The sequence below is a fragment of the Felis catus genome, chromosome F2 (genome assembly GCF_018350175.1).
Source record: "Felis catus isolate Fca126 chromosome F2, F.catus_Fca126_mat1.0, whole genome shotgun sequence".
NCBI lineage: Eukaryota > Metazoa > Chordata > Mammalia > Carnivora > Felidae > Felis > Felis catus.
In genome coordinates this window covers 80,336,888-80,352,121 of record NC_058385.1, presented here as the reverse complement: position 1 = coordinate 80,352,121, position 15,234 = coordinate 80,336,888, and the positions used below count along the sequence as shown (strand labels likewise).

At 50.0% G+C, this 15,234-nt stretch overlaps 1 protein-coding gene across 28 annotated transcripts in view; it reads left to right on the top strand.

Annotated features, from left to right (window-relative positions):
- Nucleotides 1-15,234, top strand: part of PTK2 (protein tyrosine kinase 2) — a 258,384-nt gene that overhangs the window by 187,070 nt on the left and 56,080 nt on the right. For 22 of the 28 annotated variants that reach the window (XM_045049564.1, XM_045049561.1, XM_023248624.2 and 19 more), the window contains 7 exons: nucleotides 180-236; nucleotides 1,665-1,685; nucleotides 2,785-2,882; nucleotides 8,340-8,424; nucleotides 9,603-9,703; nucleotides 11,992-12,107; nucleotides 12,989-13,089. In XM_045049564.1, the coding sequence (XP_044905499.1) occupies nucleotides 180-236; nucleotides 1,665-1,685; nucleotides 2,785-2,882; nucleotides 8,340-8,424; nucleotides 9,603-9,703; nucleotides 11,992-12,107; nucleotides 12,989-13,089 (579 nt within the window). The remainder of the gene's footprint in view (nucleotides 1-179; nucleotides 237-1,664; nucleotides 1,686-2,784; nucleotides 2,883-8,339; nucleotides 8,425-9,602; nucleotides 9,704-11,991; nucleotides 12,108-12,988; nucleotides 13,090-15,234) is intronic. The other 6 variants (XM_023248627.2, XM_023248637.2, XM_023248636.2 and 3 more) reach the window with 1 other exon arrangement.

Genomic DNA, 15,234 nt, shown 5'->3' with positions numbered 1-15,234 from the left:
GACGTCACTTTTATTTCCATAAATGACTCATGTGTGAGCAAAAGTTGAGTAATCGTGTTTTAGGAATGTGTCGGCATAACAGGGGACTTAGGCAGATCGTTTTGCCTTTTCAAATTATGTTAAAGGCCAGGAGGTCGAATAGTTCACATCTTCCAACGTGTCTGTTTCCTTCCCTGCAGAAACCGACGACTATGCTGAGATTATAGACGAAGAAGATACCTACACCATGCCCTCAAGTAAGTAGCCTTTGGATTTTGTTCTTGCTCAGATTTGACAGATCCTTAACTTTTAAGTATCTTCCGTTCAAAAGTTGCAGATATTTATTGGCTTCTTTTAGAACTGTCTTTAATACCTCACATTGAGTGTGCATAACAGAAATATTCTTTTCAGTCTTTAGAAACCTGTTTTGTATTTGACCAGTCTGAGGTCAGGAGCCTAAAGCTAAAATATCTATAGTAGGTCAGCTTAGTTACAGGTTTTTTGGAATCTCGTCTCGTGGCTCTATCATAATACAGCCTTTATTGATTATAGAATCTCCTCTCTGTGGAATATTACATTATTTAAAGTTACATACCTATACACGTTTCTATATTCCGTTTTTTCAACTTGCATATTCAGTTAGTTGCATTTCCCCTTTGAAACTCTGTTGCTTGCTGCCCTTGACTGACCAGGTACAAAGAGCTTCCCTCATCCATTGCTTCCAGTCCGCACAGCTTGGGCGGGGTGGGGGAGGGGGGGCTTCAGTTACGACTTTCCTGCAGCCTAGAAACACCAGCTTCTTCTCTCTGTTTTGTGCTGCTTCTCGATTGAAGAGAATCCGGAAGCCCCAGGTCTCGTGTTGGAAGATAGAGTCCCAGACCTTGAATTGGAGACACACTTGAAATTGCCTTCACATAAGAAAAAAAAAGTTGACTGGCTCAGTCAGTAGAGGATGCAACTCTTGATGTCAGTCACGGGTTCGAGCCCCACGTGTGGCACAGAGTTTACTGAAAAAAATTTTTTTTTAATTTAAAAAATTCAGCATTGGATGTCCTGATTTCCATAGAGCCACACGTATTTGTAAAATAAATGTTTCAGGCACTTTATTTACCCTGTTGTGTAACTATTGTCAAAGATGCTCTGGTTTCCGTTAACTGTACACACGCGAGAGGCATTACCAGCATCGGGCCTGCCTTGTCCTGGGTGCCCCCAAGTCCCTCACAAGGGCTCCTTGTGTCAGAGAGGTCCAAAACAGAGGGAAGAGCGGAAGCTCACTTGTGTGCATCCTGACTTGTGTGCGCCGGCACCACAGAAAGTGTTTAAATTTACACTTAAATTTTGTGCGTCTCCTCAGAGAATCCAAATCTGCACTTGGACGTTTATTATCCGGTGTTGAGTAGTACATGTCCAGTGTTGGCTGACGTTTATCCAAACCCCACGAAGATGTTACTGTGTAGGAATTAGGAGATGGAAACTGGAAAGCCTTGTGTCCACCACATCGAGTTAATTTGAGGAGATTTAGGTTTTGCTTATGTCTAGTCTTTTTCCTACTGATGTTTGTGGTTAAAATATTTGACACAGTAAATATTGAAACGTACTCTCGGAGTTTGTTGTTGTTAACCTGATTGCTATCAGTTATTTCTAAGCAAGGTCTTCAATTTTTTTCTCCCTTAATTGCAATACAGAAAGCTATGGAATAGACGAAGGTAACACGATTCCTTTAAAATAACTGCATTTGCTTGCAATTGCAGCCTGCGGAGTGGTGTGGGACGTTTCAGTTCGCAGTTAACTTTTATCCTTAAACCACTTGTCATTGGTTTATCCGTGCTATTAAACCAATGGAACTACCAGCTAAAGTGATTTTAAAGAGGAAAAGAACCACCTCAAATTTGAGTCGGATTTTCTGTACGGCTTCTCATTTGATAAACCAGGAAGAGTTTTGAAACATTTGGCTGTTGTTTTATTCCATTGGCGACTTCACTAATGGAGTCCGTGCAGCGTGGATCGTGCAGACAGGTTTCCTGGCCGGAGAAAATCAAAATCCGCAGCAGTTAATTGGATTAGAATTCGTGGTCTAGGTTGCTAGTGGGTATTTTATTTCCATGTGCCTCAACGGCCTGCTAAACAGTCAGTTTGGTATAAATCGCAAGAAATTAATATGTTGATTTGAGGCAAATGCTCTCAAAAATATAAAACACTCATCATTTGTAATGCAGTATGTTCAACCTTGATTCCAAGTCATCTAATTTTGAAATTAGTTTTTAGAAATGGCCTCTTTAAACTCTTTAGCTCCATGAATAATATAGATAGGATCGTAAGAAAGTGGAAAACTCTTAAACTTTTAAAACAGAGTTACTCGTGACACAGTTTTCCCGTTGTCTCCGTATTTTCAGACTTCAGTTATTTGTAAAATAATTGCTTTAAATAACTGTGTTTTTTAGACTTTCGTACATTAATACCTAAACTAATAGCATTGATTTCTTAAGCATATAATTTACTACTTGGAAAAACTATTTAGAAAACGATCAGACAGATACAAACTAAATCGAATTAAAAACATGAAAAAAATCTGCCTTTAATAGAACTCACATCGTTTTGTGGTTCAACCAATGCCGTTAACAGTTGGTGTAACTCCTTTCACAATACCGTTTAAGAGAGTTCCACTCTGTTTCAAGCATTTTCATAGAGTGATGTGCCACCAGTGAGAGTTGTACTCGTGGATGATAAGGAAATGCGTTGAGTGTAGTGTCTGCATTTGGAATACCGCACCCACCTAATTTTTGACGTACGGATCGTGCTTTGCAGCCAGGGACTACGAGATCCAAAGAGAAAGAATCGAGCTTGGACGGTGCATCGGGGAAGGCCAGTTTGGGGACGTCCACCAAGGCGTCTACATGAGTCCAGTAAGTCCTCCCTGGCGACCAGAAAAACGCGCTGCTTTTGACTGTCACCTCTTCTTTGTCTTCTCGAGTCCCCGGCTCTCCTTTGCAGAGGTCTTTCACAGAGCCCGTCACACACGTCAACCTGCTCGGAGTATTCGGGAGCAGAGAAATGGCACCCTTAGCTCCTAGAGGGCTGGGTCTGTCTTTTGTTCATTTTGATCTTTCAGCCTCTCTCATCAGGAACAGATCCCACAAGGGGTGTTCCATTGGATGGAACAGATTATGACTTTACTAATAGCTTTTTTGAGGTATAAATCACATACTATAAAACGTACTTTTTAAAAACATACAGTTCAGTGGTTTCTTAGTATATTGAGAGAGTTGTACAAACGACAGCACGGTGCATTTTCCAGCACCCTCTTTACCCCAGAAAGAAGATTCACCCGCTAGCCGTTACTCCCGTCCCGCCCTCCCCCGGCCCCTGGCAGCCAGTCGTCTGCTCCCTGTTCTCTAGATTTGCCTCTTCTGGATGCTTCACGTACACGGACTCGTGCGACACGTGGCCTTTCGTGATCGGTTCTTTTAGTTAGCATGTTCTCAGGGGTCATCCACACTCTAGCGTGAAGCGGTACTTAGTGTCCTTTTTTGCCAGGCAACATTCGATTGTGTGGGTAGACCGTTTGTGTTTGTCCGTTCTCCAGCTGACGGGAATTTGGGCTGTGACCGCTTCTTAGCTGTGAGGAATGACGCCTCTGTGACGGCCACCGCACAGGTCTGCGTGTGAGTAGTTAGTTCTCACTTCTCTCGCGTAGATGGCAGAGAGTGGAATTGCCGGGTCACGGGGTCACGTGGTGTCTGTTCCGCCCTTTGACCCGGAGCTGTCTCCGAAGAGGCCGCGCCCCTTCCTTCCACTCCTGGCAGTGGTGCGTGAGAATGCCCGTCCCTCTGCAGCCCTGCCGACACCGGTCGTGGTATGTGTGCCGGTTAGATCAGCAGTCGTGGGACACCAGCAGGAACTCACTCAAGGAACTTTTTTTAGCTGGAATAACGGGTGTACGCAGATGACACAAATAAGGGATCACAGACCGTCCCCAGCTTACAGTGGTTCGACTTACTCTTTCTTGATCTCACGATGTTGCAAAAGCGATCTTCATGCAGTAGAAATCACACTTAGAATTTTGAATTCAGATCTTTCCCCAGGCTAGGGATATGTGCGTCCTCTTCCCCTGCAGGGTGGCGGCCACAGCTTCCAGTCAGCCCACAGCGGACGCACTGACGGCCGTTCCGCAGCCACGCAGCGATCCTGTCACTCTCAGTAGAGGATTTAGTGAATTACAGGGATAGCAACACTTCGGTGTGAAATACGCTTTGTAGGGGGCGCCTGGGTGGCTCAGGCAGTCGAGCATCCAACTCTTGATTTTGGCTCGGGTCACCATGCCAGGGTGGTGGGATCGAGCTCCGTGCTGGACGTGGAGCCTTGCTTGGGATCTGCTGCCTCTATCCCTCTGCCCCTCCCCGCCGTGTGCGTGCTCTCGCGTTTTCTCTCTCTCTCAAAAAGCAAATAAAATAATGCTCTGTGTCCACTGGTTTTGCCCAACTGTAGGCCACCGTGAGTGTTTGTGAGCACACATAAGGCGGGTGTGGCCCAGCTGTGATATTTGGTAGGTTAGGTATTTACGCGCATTTTGACTCAGGGTATGTTCAACTTACGATGGGTGTGTTGGGACGTAACTGCATCTCAGGTCAGGGAAGATCTGTGGTAACACAGACGATTGACGTTTTATGTTACGCCTGCTTTGGAAGCTGCAAATGGTGTTTTCCCAGTAGTTCCATACCTGTCAGGTTTTCTAGAGCTGAAAGGGTTTTCTTGTTTTGTTTTCTTTGGGTCACAGGAGCAGCAGACAATTGCCACCGCGTCACTAAACAAATCAGAGATTCCATTTTTTTTTTTTTTACATTTCAGCTTTGAAAGTCTCTACCTTGTTCTTACACGTAATTCTGTCATTTATTATGTATTTTTAGCTGCTAACTTTTCTTCTAGTTGTTTTTTTTTTTACTATATGTTATTATCTTCCTAATTCTCTTAACCTCTGTTCTTTGAAGCAAAAAGCAGTACAGAGAGCCCTGGGTCCAAATTTACTCAAAAGGCCTGCTAACTTTTAGACTGGCTCTACCCAACTGAGATAAAAGGCAGGTGAGGCTTCTTGACCCTAAATAATTACAGTTGAATTACAGTCTCTGTTAGGTCTCTGGGCTTGCTGTTAGGAAGGCAGTTGGGGAGCGAGTGCACGAGCCTAGCCATAACAGGCACTGGCAGGGAAAGTTCCAGACGCACGCTGTGGACAGGGAGGGCGTGTCTCACTTCCAGTTTGTTGGACCTGTGGGAGATGAGGGAAACTGAGGAATCCAAAGTGGCTGCTTGAGCATCGGTATGAGTTCCGCTTGTTGAGTGAGGCGGAGAAGGCTAAGAGGGAAGCACGTTGGATAGTGGGCGCGTTAGTAAGGGTTCCCCGGGGAGACAGAAGCAGGCGGGTGTGGGTGCTTTCAAACGAGATCTGTTAGGGATTGGCTCACGTGATTATGGAAGCTGATGTCCCCTCAGATCTTCAGGTGGCCTGCTGGAGACCCAGGAGAGCTGATGGCTTCTTACTGCCAGGCTGTATCTGAAGGCCCGAGACCCAACATAGCCAGTGTGGTTGTAGTCCAGAGGGTCAAGGAAGAATAATGTCCCAGCGCAGAGCGATTCAGCAGGAGGAATTTCCTCTTGTTCAGGAGACCGGCTTTGTGTTCTGTTCAGGCCTTCAGCTGATCAGACGAGGCCCACCACATTAGGGAGGGCAACCTGCTTCACTCAGTCTATCAATTTACATGTTAAATCCATTCAGAAACACTCTGAATAATGTCCGACCAAATAATCTCTGGGCACCCCGTGGCCCAGGCCAGTGGACACATGCAGGTAACCACCACAGTGGGATATCAGGAGGTTTGTTTTGCTCAGTTCAAGTTTAAAATAACTTCACAGCATCCTCGTCAAGACAGGGCACAGGTGGGTTGGATATGTGGGTCTGAGCTGAAAGGCAAAGTGAGGGCTACAGAGAGGAATTAGGAGGTCGGCATGGAGGTGGGACTTGGGGCTCAGTGAGGCTGCTTCTCATCGGGCTGGCCGTGGATTGCGCCCTGGGATTTCCCAACACTGACAAGACAGGAAGCGGTGTCCTGCCTTCCACTCTCCCCCTGTGCCAGTCTTTCCTGCCCGAGGCCGGCGTCTATGGGGACGGCGAGTCACGCTCCCGTAGCTTGGCAGATTGAGGTGTCGTCAGCACTCAGAATCTAGCGTGGCCACCATTTCAGAGCTAAGCCTGTGACAAAGCCGCTGCCACTCCCTGTCGCCTGTCACATGCACACGCTGCCCCGGTCACTCCTGAGATAAAGCCCTGTTGCAGAAGGGGCAGGCCACTTCCAGCAGGGTGATCGCGGGCAGACCGCGAAACCTGTCAGCCTCTGCCGACCCGGTCGTCTGTAGAATGGGTGGCCCGGACCCTTGTGTACCTTGTCAGGCTACCTCACAGATCACCCGTAGGCTCAGTGAGATGATGTACAAAAAAGGACAGAGATGCCCACAGCCTGTCGAGAAAACTAAAGACTGCGAGACTATGCGGCCCCCGTCTGGGATCGCATGGCTAAGTGCTCCTCGCTCCTGTGCGAGGGCGCCTGCGTCCGGCCACCCCCGGGGGGGAAAGGAGGGGTCCGAGACGGCAGCCCCCCCCGAGGCCTCCTCTCTTCACTCCGGAGCTGCCGTCTCTCGGCCTGTGTGACCTCGTCCCCTCTCCAGATCCTTTGGCGAGGATGGGACCCCGAGGCAGGGTAGGAGTCGGGGCACGGCAGCCGTGGCAGAGACCTGAGGCGGTGCTTCTTAAACCTTGGTCCGTTCACCGGGCTGTCCCTGCTGCTTTCTCCCGCCCTGTCCTTACCTTTTCTGCCTACTTGACACAATGTGAGGTACCTTAGGAAATATCCAGCATGAACAGTACGTGGTTCTGCCAAGGACAGAGTGAAGCCCAGTGTAGGACAAGCCCTTCAGTTGCTAATTAAAACCATCCACGGGGGCACCTGGGCGGCTCGGTCGGTTGAGCGTCTGACTCTTGATTTCAGCCCAGGTCACGATCTCACAGTCCCGCAGGATCGAGCCCTGAGTCAGGCTTTGCACTGAGCGTGGAGCCTGCTTGGGATTCTCTCTCCCTCTCCCTCCCTCCTTCTCTCTCTCTCTCTCTCTCTCTCTCTCTCTCTCTCTCTCATGCTTTCTCTCTCTAAAAATAAAGTATAATGAAGTAAATGAAAACCATCCATGGTATTCCATTGAGGCTTGGAATGGCCTCATTTGTCTTGTTCAAGCTCTGTCTTTTGAATTCGTTCGAGAAAATATCAGCTTCTTTGGCAGGCAGATCGACACGCCTTCTTGGTTTCTCTCCACCTTGGTGGTCCCCCTCTGAGTCTGCCTTGTGTCTCCCCCTCTCCCTGACCTCCCACACTGCTGGGCGGCCGGGTGCTGTGCTCGTGCCCCCGCCCGCGAGGATGTCCTGCGGATCCGACCCTGAACTCCGCCGGATCCTCCTGCCGCTGCCCTGGGTGCCACGCTATCTCCCCCCCACCTCACGCCCCTCACGTCCTGGTCCTGCTCGAACTGCTGCTTCCCTTTCTCTCACCAAACACCTGAAGTCTCCTTACCAGCATCGCACCTCACCCTGCGTCACCTGCACTGCCCACACTTGCCCCAGCTGCCACCCCGCCACTGTGCCACCCCCCCCCCCCCGTTAGCTCCCGGAGCAGGTGCTCCTTCTCAGCTGGAGGTCAGCCATGGCACCGCTCTCCCCGGGGTGCCTTTCTTTTGGTCCAGAGGGCCCCGCTCGGGCTGCCTGTCCCAGCGCACCGCCTCGGCCCTGCCCCCACCGCTGCCCTAGCCGCAGCACTGTGACCCTGGCTGTGCCCGCCCGCCAGTCCCTCCCTCCCTCCTTCCATTTTTTTGCCCTTGTCTCTGCCTCGCACATCCTGACACGCTCCTTCCTGGTCCACGCCACTGTTCCTCACGAACATGCTCTGTGATGAGCTCTGTGATGAGCTCGCTCCTTGTGTGCGTTGTCTGCTCTTTGCCGGAACGGAAGCCTGAGTAGAGCAGGGAACGCTGCTGCCTTTAGCCCAGGGTGCGTCCTGAGCGCCTGGAAGGCTGCCTGGCACGCAGCAGAAAGTGTTTGTGGGACGACGAACGAATGAATGACCTCCAGCACTTTAACACCGTGTCCGTTTCTTCTGGGGTCTTGCTGAGTATTTGAAGTGTTCTTCTCCTGAGGTTTTCAGTTCTGATCCTGCCTGGTCCACAGTCCACATAGTTGCAGAACAAACAGCTCTTCGTGAACGTGCCCGTTGATTCACGTAGAGAACCTCTTTTTGCATGTGTGTGATTCTGAAATTTCCCTGACACAGGAGAATCCGGCTTTGGCGGTCGCAATTAAAACATGTAAAAACTGTACTTCGGACAGCGTGCGAGAGAAATTCCTTCAAGAAGCCTGTAAGTTTTTAGAAATTTCTGTGGAGCTCCATTTGTCGTTTTGTCTGTGTAAAATACAAGCCATCTCTAAGAAGTAAGAAAAAGAATATTCTGACTTCTGTGTGACAACTGCATTTACTGTCTTGCCTTGCAAATTACTACCTGTATCTGTAGAGGCGCCTGTCTCCACATCGTCCAGGTAAGCCCTGACGTTTGGGTGTAAAGGTCGACAGATTTACTGTCCCTGTGTCCTTTGGTACCCGCACCATTCAGCATCCTGGCCCTGGAATTGGGCAGGTGTAGAAATGAGTCCAGCCCAGGTGCCACCAGACCCTAGAGTTGGGGGTGAGCAGGACAGACGTGGTCCCCACCCTGAGGGAGCTCACAGACTGGGCAAAGAGCCGGGACCATGGCCAGGGCCCTGCTCCTGCTACAGTGCCCACCCCTCAGCTCTCTGTTCACATGTCCAGGGATGAAATTGCTGGGAGGGTCTCGCGTGGGTGGGTGTTCTCTGCAGAGTACAGACCCATGGAGAGCTAGTAGCTTGTCCTGTCCGTCTGCACCTGTCTGGCTCTTCCCAGCTGCCTTCGGGCTGGGATGCCCTTCCTACCCTCCCATGGCTTGTCCCGTCTCATCTGACTGCGTGATGAAAATAGTCTCCCCTCAGGAGGCTGTGTCACAGGACCACACTCTCACCTTCCTCAGTATTTGTAACTAGGTAAACGTTGCCTAAAAATTATTATTCCGTTTCTCTAGGCTCTAAGCTCCATGGGGACTCGGGCCATGTCTGCTCTGCTCACTGCTCAGACACAGCGCCCCGCTGTGAAAGGCACTCAGTAGACATTGGTCATGCGAATGGCTCCCTGTGTCCTTCATCACATGTACATCGATTGAAGGCCTTCTACCTTCCATTTCAGTAAATATTTACCACCTGACAGTCCAATAGATTAATACGTCACAGAGTAAATCACACTGGCTTTGTCAATACATTATAACTTCTCAAAATCATACTGTAACTTTCATCAGAAAAAAGTCTAAGTCTGTCTTTAATCCTGTTCCTGTGTCTTAAGTACGAGACAAAGCCTGTCTCAGCTCGCTTGTTTCTGCAGAGCACCTAGGCCGAGAAAACACAGGGCACAGCAGCCCCCTTACCTAACGCTCTACCAGAAGAGTGACCTTGGACACCTGTCTCTCCCTAGTAACGATGCGCCAGTTTGACCACCCCCACATTGTGAAGCTGGTCGGTGTCATCACGGAGAACCCCGTCTGGATAATCATGGAGCTGTGCACACTTGGAGAGGTAACCTGGCCCTCAGACCCGGCCCGTCTGCCGGCCTGCCGTCACTGTGATTAAACAGCAGTCCCGTGATTGGGACTCGCACAGCCTGCGCTGGCTGTTTGGTGTCCTTTGTTTAGAAAAGGGAAGCACGTTACGGATGCCCTCGTCCTTTGGGTTCGGGGAACAGAACATCGTCATCGGTGAACCCCCAGGTGATGCCCTAACTCAGCACTGGCATCAGTGGGGACCGGGTGGTCCCTCCTTCCTCTCTGGTGCTGCTGCCTCGTGCCAGCCCAGGGGTTTGACGATGGAAGAGCCAGTCTTTGTGCAGTTGTGGTGCCTTAGCGCTGCATTTAGGTGAACCTGCAGTTCCTTGTTCCTCTGAGAACTCATTTCACAGTGTCTCTCCGACCGACTGCGGTTAGTCACAGTTTCTGTTGAAAATGGGAGGAACACACATAGGCAGATCTCCTTATTTGACTTTCTCCCAAACACAGAAACTCTCCACTTGGTGTGTCACCATCCCCTGGAAGCGTGTCAGAGGCCAGCCCCAGGCTGCTGAATCAGACTTGTTCCCACCTCCAGGCCGCTCTGTAGCCTGCCTGCGTGGGGATGAACACAGCCCCGTTTTCCAGATGCCGACCCTTGACCTTCTGGTGCTAACAGTCGGTACTTCCACCTTCCGAAGCCCTGTACGCGCTCCTCGTCGTTTAAAGAACACCGAGCGCAGTTTTGCTTTTCATGGCAGTTAGGGGTTCCGGGGCCCAGATGTCAGAGAGCAGTCTGGATTCTTCCTCCTCTTCGTGACCGCGTCAGCCTCCCTCCCCCGGAAGGGCCTGCCTGGTGGCTCCCCTCTGTACTTGATAACCTAGTTTGCTGGATGAAATAACTAAGGCCTCTACAGGATCTCTTCGTCCTCTGCCCTACCTTTCCAAAGGAAACAGTTCTGACATATGTATTTTGTTCACGATATCTTCCTGGTTTTGCTTTTGGAGAATTTGCTAATTTTTTCGGCTTAAACTGCCACTAAATCTTTCTCCTTTATGTATTGATTTTGTAGAGTTAGAGTTAAATTCATCTGCCTTCCTTTGCCACGGTGGCCTTTAGCTGAATTGATTATGACAGTAGTAATAAGGACCAGTGGCTTGACTGCCCAGCACCCTCTGCAGCCAGAACTTCCTGGAGGGTGGGTAGGAGAACTGCACCTGGCTCCCCTTCCTCCTCATCACCTTCTCCTCAGGTCTGGCCTGGGACACAGCAAGGTGTGGGGCCGCAGGTGCATCGGCCAGGCTACGTGCCGGGCTCGCTCGGTATCTAGTTCTGTGTGTCCTCCAACTACTGTTATCGAGCAGGATTTCACACTGCGATTTTATTCATTTCCTTGCAGAATCTTTCTGTATTTTCTTCCAGAAATGTGTGGGGTGTCTGGGTGGCTCAGTCGGTTAAGCATCCGGCTTTGGCCCACATCATGATCTCACGGTTTGTGAGTTCAAGCCCTGCGTCGGGCTTTCTGCTGTCAGTTCAGTGCCTGCCTTGGACCCTGTCTCTCTCTCTCTGTCTCTCTGTCTCTGCCCCTCCCCTACTCGTATGCACACTGCCTCTTTCTCTCTCTCTCAAAAACAAATAAACGTTTAAAAAATAAAATGAGAGTACCCGTGTGGCTCAGTTGGTTAAGTGTCCAACTCTGGCTCAGGTCATGATCTCATGGTTTGTGAGTTCAAGCCCCACATTGGGTTCTCTGCTGTTAGCATGGAGCCTGCTTCAGATCCTCTGTTCTCCTCTCTCTCTGCCCCTCCCCTGCTTGTGCTATCTCTTTCTCTCTCTCTCTCAAAAATAAACATTAAAAAAATTGTCTACAATCATGAAGATTTCAGTATTTTTTTAAGTTTTTTTTTTTTTTTGAGAGAGAGTGAGCAAGCAGGGGAGGGGTGGAGAGAGAGAGGGAAAGAGAGAGAGAGAGGGAGAATCCCAAGAGGCTCCATGCCATCAGCAAGGAGCTAGACATAGGGCTCGATCCCACAAACCATGAGATCATGACCTGAGCTGAAATTAAGAATCAGATGCTTAACCGACTGAGCCACCCAGGCACCCCAAAGATTCCGATCTTAAAATAGGATTTCAAATAAAGAATGATGAACCATAATTTCTGAGCCATATGGCTGATTCGTTACACCTTATTTTAGAAGAATTGAAGCCATTCTTCTACAAGTGTGTGTGCGATTGGGCACCGTTGTTGAACATAGCTCTTCAGCTCTTGATTTCTGTTCTCAGTCACTAATTCTTTTTCATCTCGGTCACTGTTCCCAAAGCTGAGGTCGTTTCTGCAAGTGAGGAAGTACAGTTTGGATCTCGCGTCTTTGATCCTGTATGCCTATCAGCTTAGTACAGCTCTGGCGTATCTGGAGAGCAAAAGATTCGTGCACAGGTAAGATCCAGGCTAAAGCTGGTGAGCTGCCCTGCGGCGGGGGCAGGGGTGGGAGGTGGGAGCGGAGAGACCAACGCAGGGGGGGAGGAGGAAGAGGTACTCGGTGTGCCCTGCGATCCCGCGTGCCACCGGCCTCCCGTAGGCGGGCAGTATCGCAACGTCGCGCTGCCCTTGTCCTGGCCGAGGGAGGAGACATAGTCACATCCGGAGGGCTTTCCTCACGTGAAGCCTGAAACCTTTGCTTGCCTTTGGGAAGCAAATACTGTTGAGAGCTTGCACATGCCCTAGAGCAGTAAGCATGCGGACCTAAAACAGTCACTGTCCTGGGGCTTCCTGGGACCCCCCGAAGGGTCACGAGTGACATCTGCTGGCGTTCGGTGGAATTTCTGCTTCTCATCTGGGTCCCTTCTTTGAATGCAAGAGAAATCCCTCAGTTTGTTTCCTGGGAGTTTGTTACCCAGCACTGAAACAGATGGCGTCAGCAAAATCGTTCACAGGCGTTTAGATGACAACTTTTATTTTATGGAACGAGGTCTCTTAGTAGCAGCAGGGTTGAGACCCCACTCGCGCGTCACTGTCTGTCAGTGCGGTCAGGAGGGTATGTTCAAAAAGTGGTAAGCGGTTTCGTTACGGGAGAGTGTGCTCCGCAGCCGTTCAGAATACTAGTCATTATGTTAATGAGTAGACAACTGCCTAAAGGATCGTCTTTGAAGTAAAATTGTAAAATTGTCTATTTTTCAGCGTGTAACAAATCTCCTGTTTGCATTGTCTATAAACTGTCTTTCAGAGTACCTGTCGGTATGTCTTTATATAATATAGAGGAGTCTGTAGGTTTGTTTTCCTTATATTAAAATCCATTACCCGGAATTCTTCCTCTTCAGGGACATTGCTGCTCGGAATGTTCTGGTGTCCTCAAATGATTGCGTAAAATTAGGAGACTTTGGATTATCCCGGTATATGGAAGACAGTACTTACTACAAAGGTAAGGAATCCAAGCAAGCAAGAGGCGGTAGGCTCAGAATCCTTAACGATTCTTATGTCTTCAGAAGGTGTGCCCTCGTCCGCTCGGCTGAAGTGTGACAGGGGTGTGACACCAGTTCACGGCCTTCTCCACGCCTCCTGCAGCAGCCGGACTTCCACGGCCGACACCTTACATCAACCTTGCCTTACTGCCCATTAACTCACAGTGGGTCAGGGACTTCATTCCAAAACATAAAGCTGGAGAGCTTTTCTGAAAACCGTAGGAGTAAATCTTTGGGATCGAGGGCTTTGACACCAAAAACAGGGTCCATAAAGGGACACACCTGACAGAAGGGACCTCATCTAAATGAGAACTTTTTGTTCTGCAAAAGACCCTGTGAAGAGGGTGAAAAGGCAAGGTGCAGACTGGGAGAGGGTACTGGCCAACCACACTGCCCTCCTACAACCACGGGCCATTCAGCAAAGGACCAGTGTCCGCAGTGTGGGGTGAGCTCTGAGAATTCAGCAGGGAAAACAAATACAGACTACGACACTGACAGCAGGTGGGAAGGGAAGCCGCACTGGAGAGGATACGAGGAGGGCAACGAAGCCTGTGCAGAGGCCTTCGGGATCCCTAGCCCTGGGGAGATGCGGGTTCAGACTGTGAGGAGGTATCTTTTCACACCTGTCGGAACGGCTACAGTCAAAAATAGTGATAACACCAAATGCTGGCAAAGATGCAGAGAAACTAAATTGCTCACAACCTGCTTGTGAGAATGTAAAATGGTCCATTTAAAACCCTGGAAGAGTTTTGCAGAGACTTAAGAAGTTAAATATGCACCTACCATACAATCCAGCAGTTACACTGCTGGGTGCTTCTCTCGGAGAAACGAAAGCTGACATTCACACAAAACCTGAGTTTAGATGTTCGTCGCGACTTTAGTTCCAGTAGCCAAAACTCGGAATCCCCTCCGACGTCCTCCAGCTGGTGAACCCAGTCCGACCCGCACAGCAAGGGGGGCTGGGCCCGCTGGCTCACCGAGAGCAGTCAGACGGAGAGATCTCCAGTCTGTTCGTGCCGTAGGCATCAGTGCGTGTGTTTTAGAGCGGAGATGTAGCTCGTGTGCTTTTTCCTTTAGTTTTGTCAATTTTGGAATCAGATTGACTTGGTTCCTCGCATTATTGAACAAGTCTTTTTAGTAATAAATTTTCATGTTCCTAGTACTTGAGCTAAGGTTTCAATTATAAATCCGTACTATGCTCCTAGTATATGTTCTAAGGATTACTACTGTTTTAGAAAGGCTAGTTTCTTTACCTACTACTTAAATTTTTATGTTGTGGCAAAATGAGCCCAGGTTTTTACATACAAAATGAGTTTCCTTCATTTTACACCATGGCTCGTGGCTCTTCCCTTTCCGTGTGCCCACTGTGTGCTGCAGCCTGGAAGCGTTTCAGTAGTGGCTCTGGGTTACGTGAAAAGAAAATTCTTCGGCTGTTTATTCATTTTAGTTAGTCATTTAACTTAAAAATGGCCAAGTCGGTTTTCTGCTGTTTTGAAGTATCTCTCGTACCCCGCCCGATCCCTGACGAGCCCAGGCGCGGGACTCCCAGTGAAGGCTGAGCCCCGAGCAGGGTGGCGGCCGAGGCCCCGCAGCACATTGGTGGCATCTGTGGTGAGCAGCTGACAGGCGCGTGTGCTTGCTGCCGGCTCAGGTCCCTACGTGCACAGTCCGTCGGGTTCCAGGAGAGCACTCCTAGGGGTCAGCGGCCCTTCGTTCAGAACACAGGTGCCGAGTCGCTGGTTTGGAAGGCGCCGCACAGAGGATTTGACCTCCGTGGCCGTGAAGGTGCTTCGAGTGGGAATAAATCCATGAAGCAGAGCCGTCTCCTGAGAGTGCTGAGGGGCGCTGGGCGCTGGCAGGAGGAGGTCCGGACCCTGTGGCCCAGGGCTCCTGCCCCGCCCCGCGCAGCTCCGCGCCCTGCCGGTGCCGTCCTGACCCACCGCTCGCTCCTCGGCCACCTCTGCTTCCGGAGCACGTGGCCTTGACCCGGCGTCTGTGCCGCGCCCCCCGCTGTGTACGAGTAGACTCTGCTTCCACCTCTTAGGATTAGAACTCCTCGAGAAGGGGGACCCGGGGCTGCCCACGTGGTAACCGCACGGCCGAAG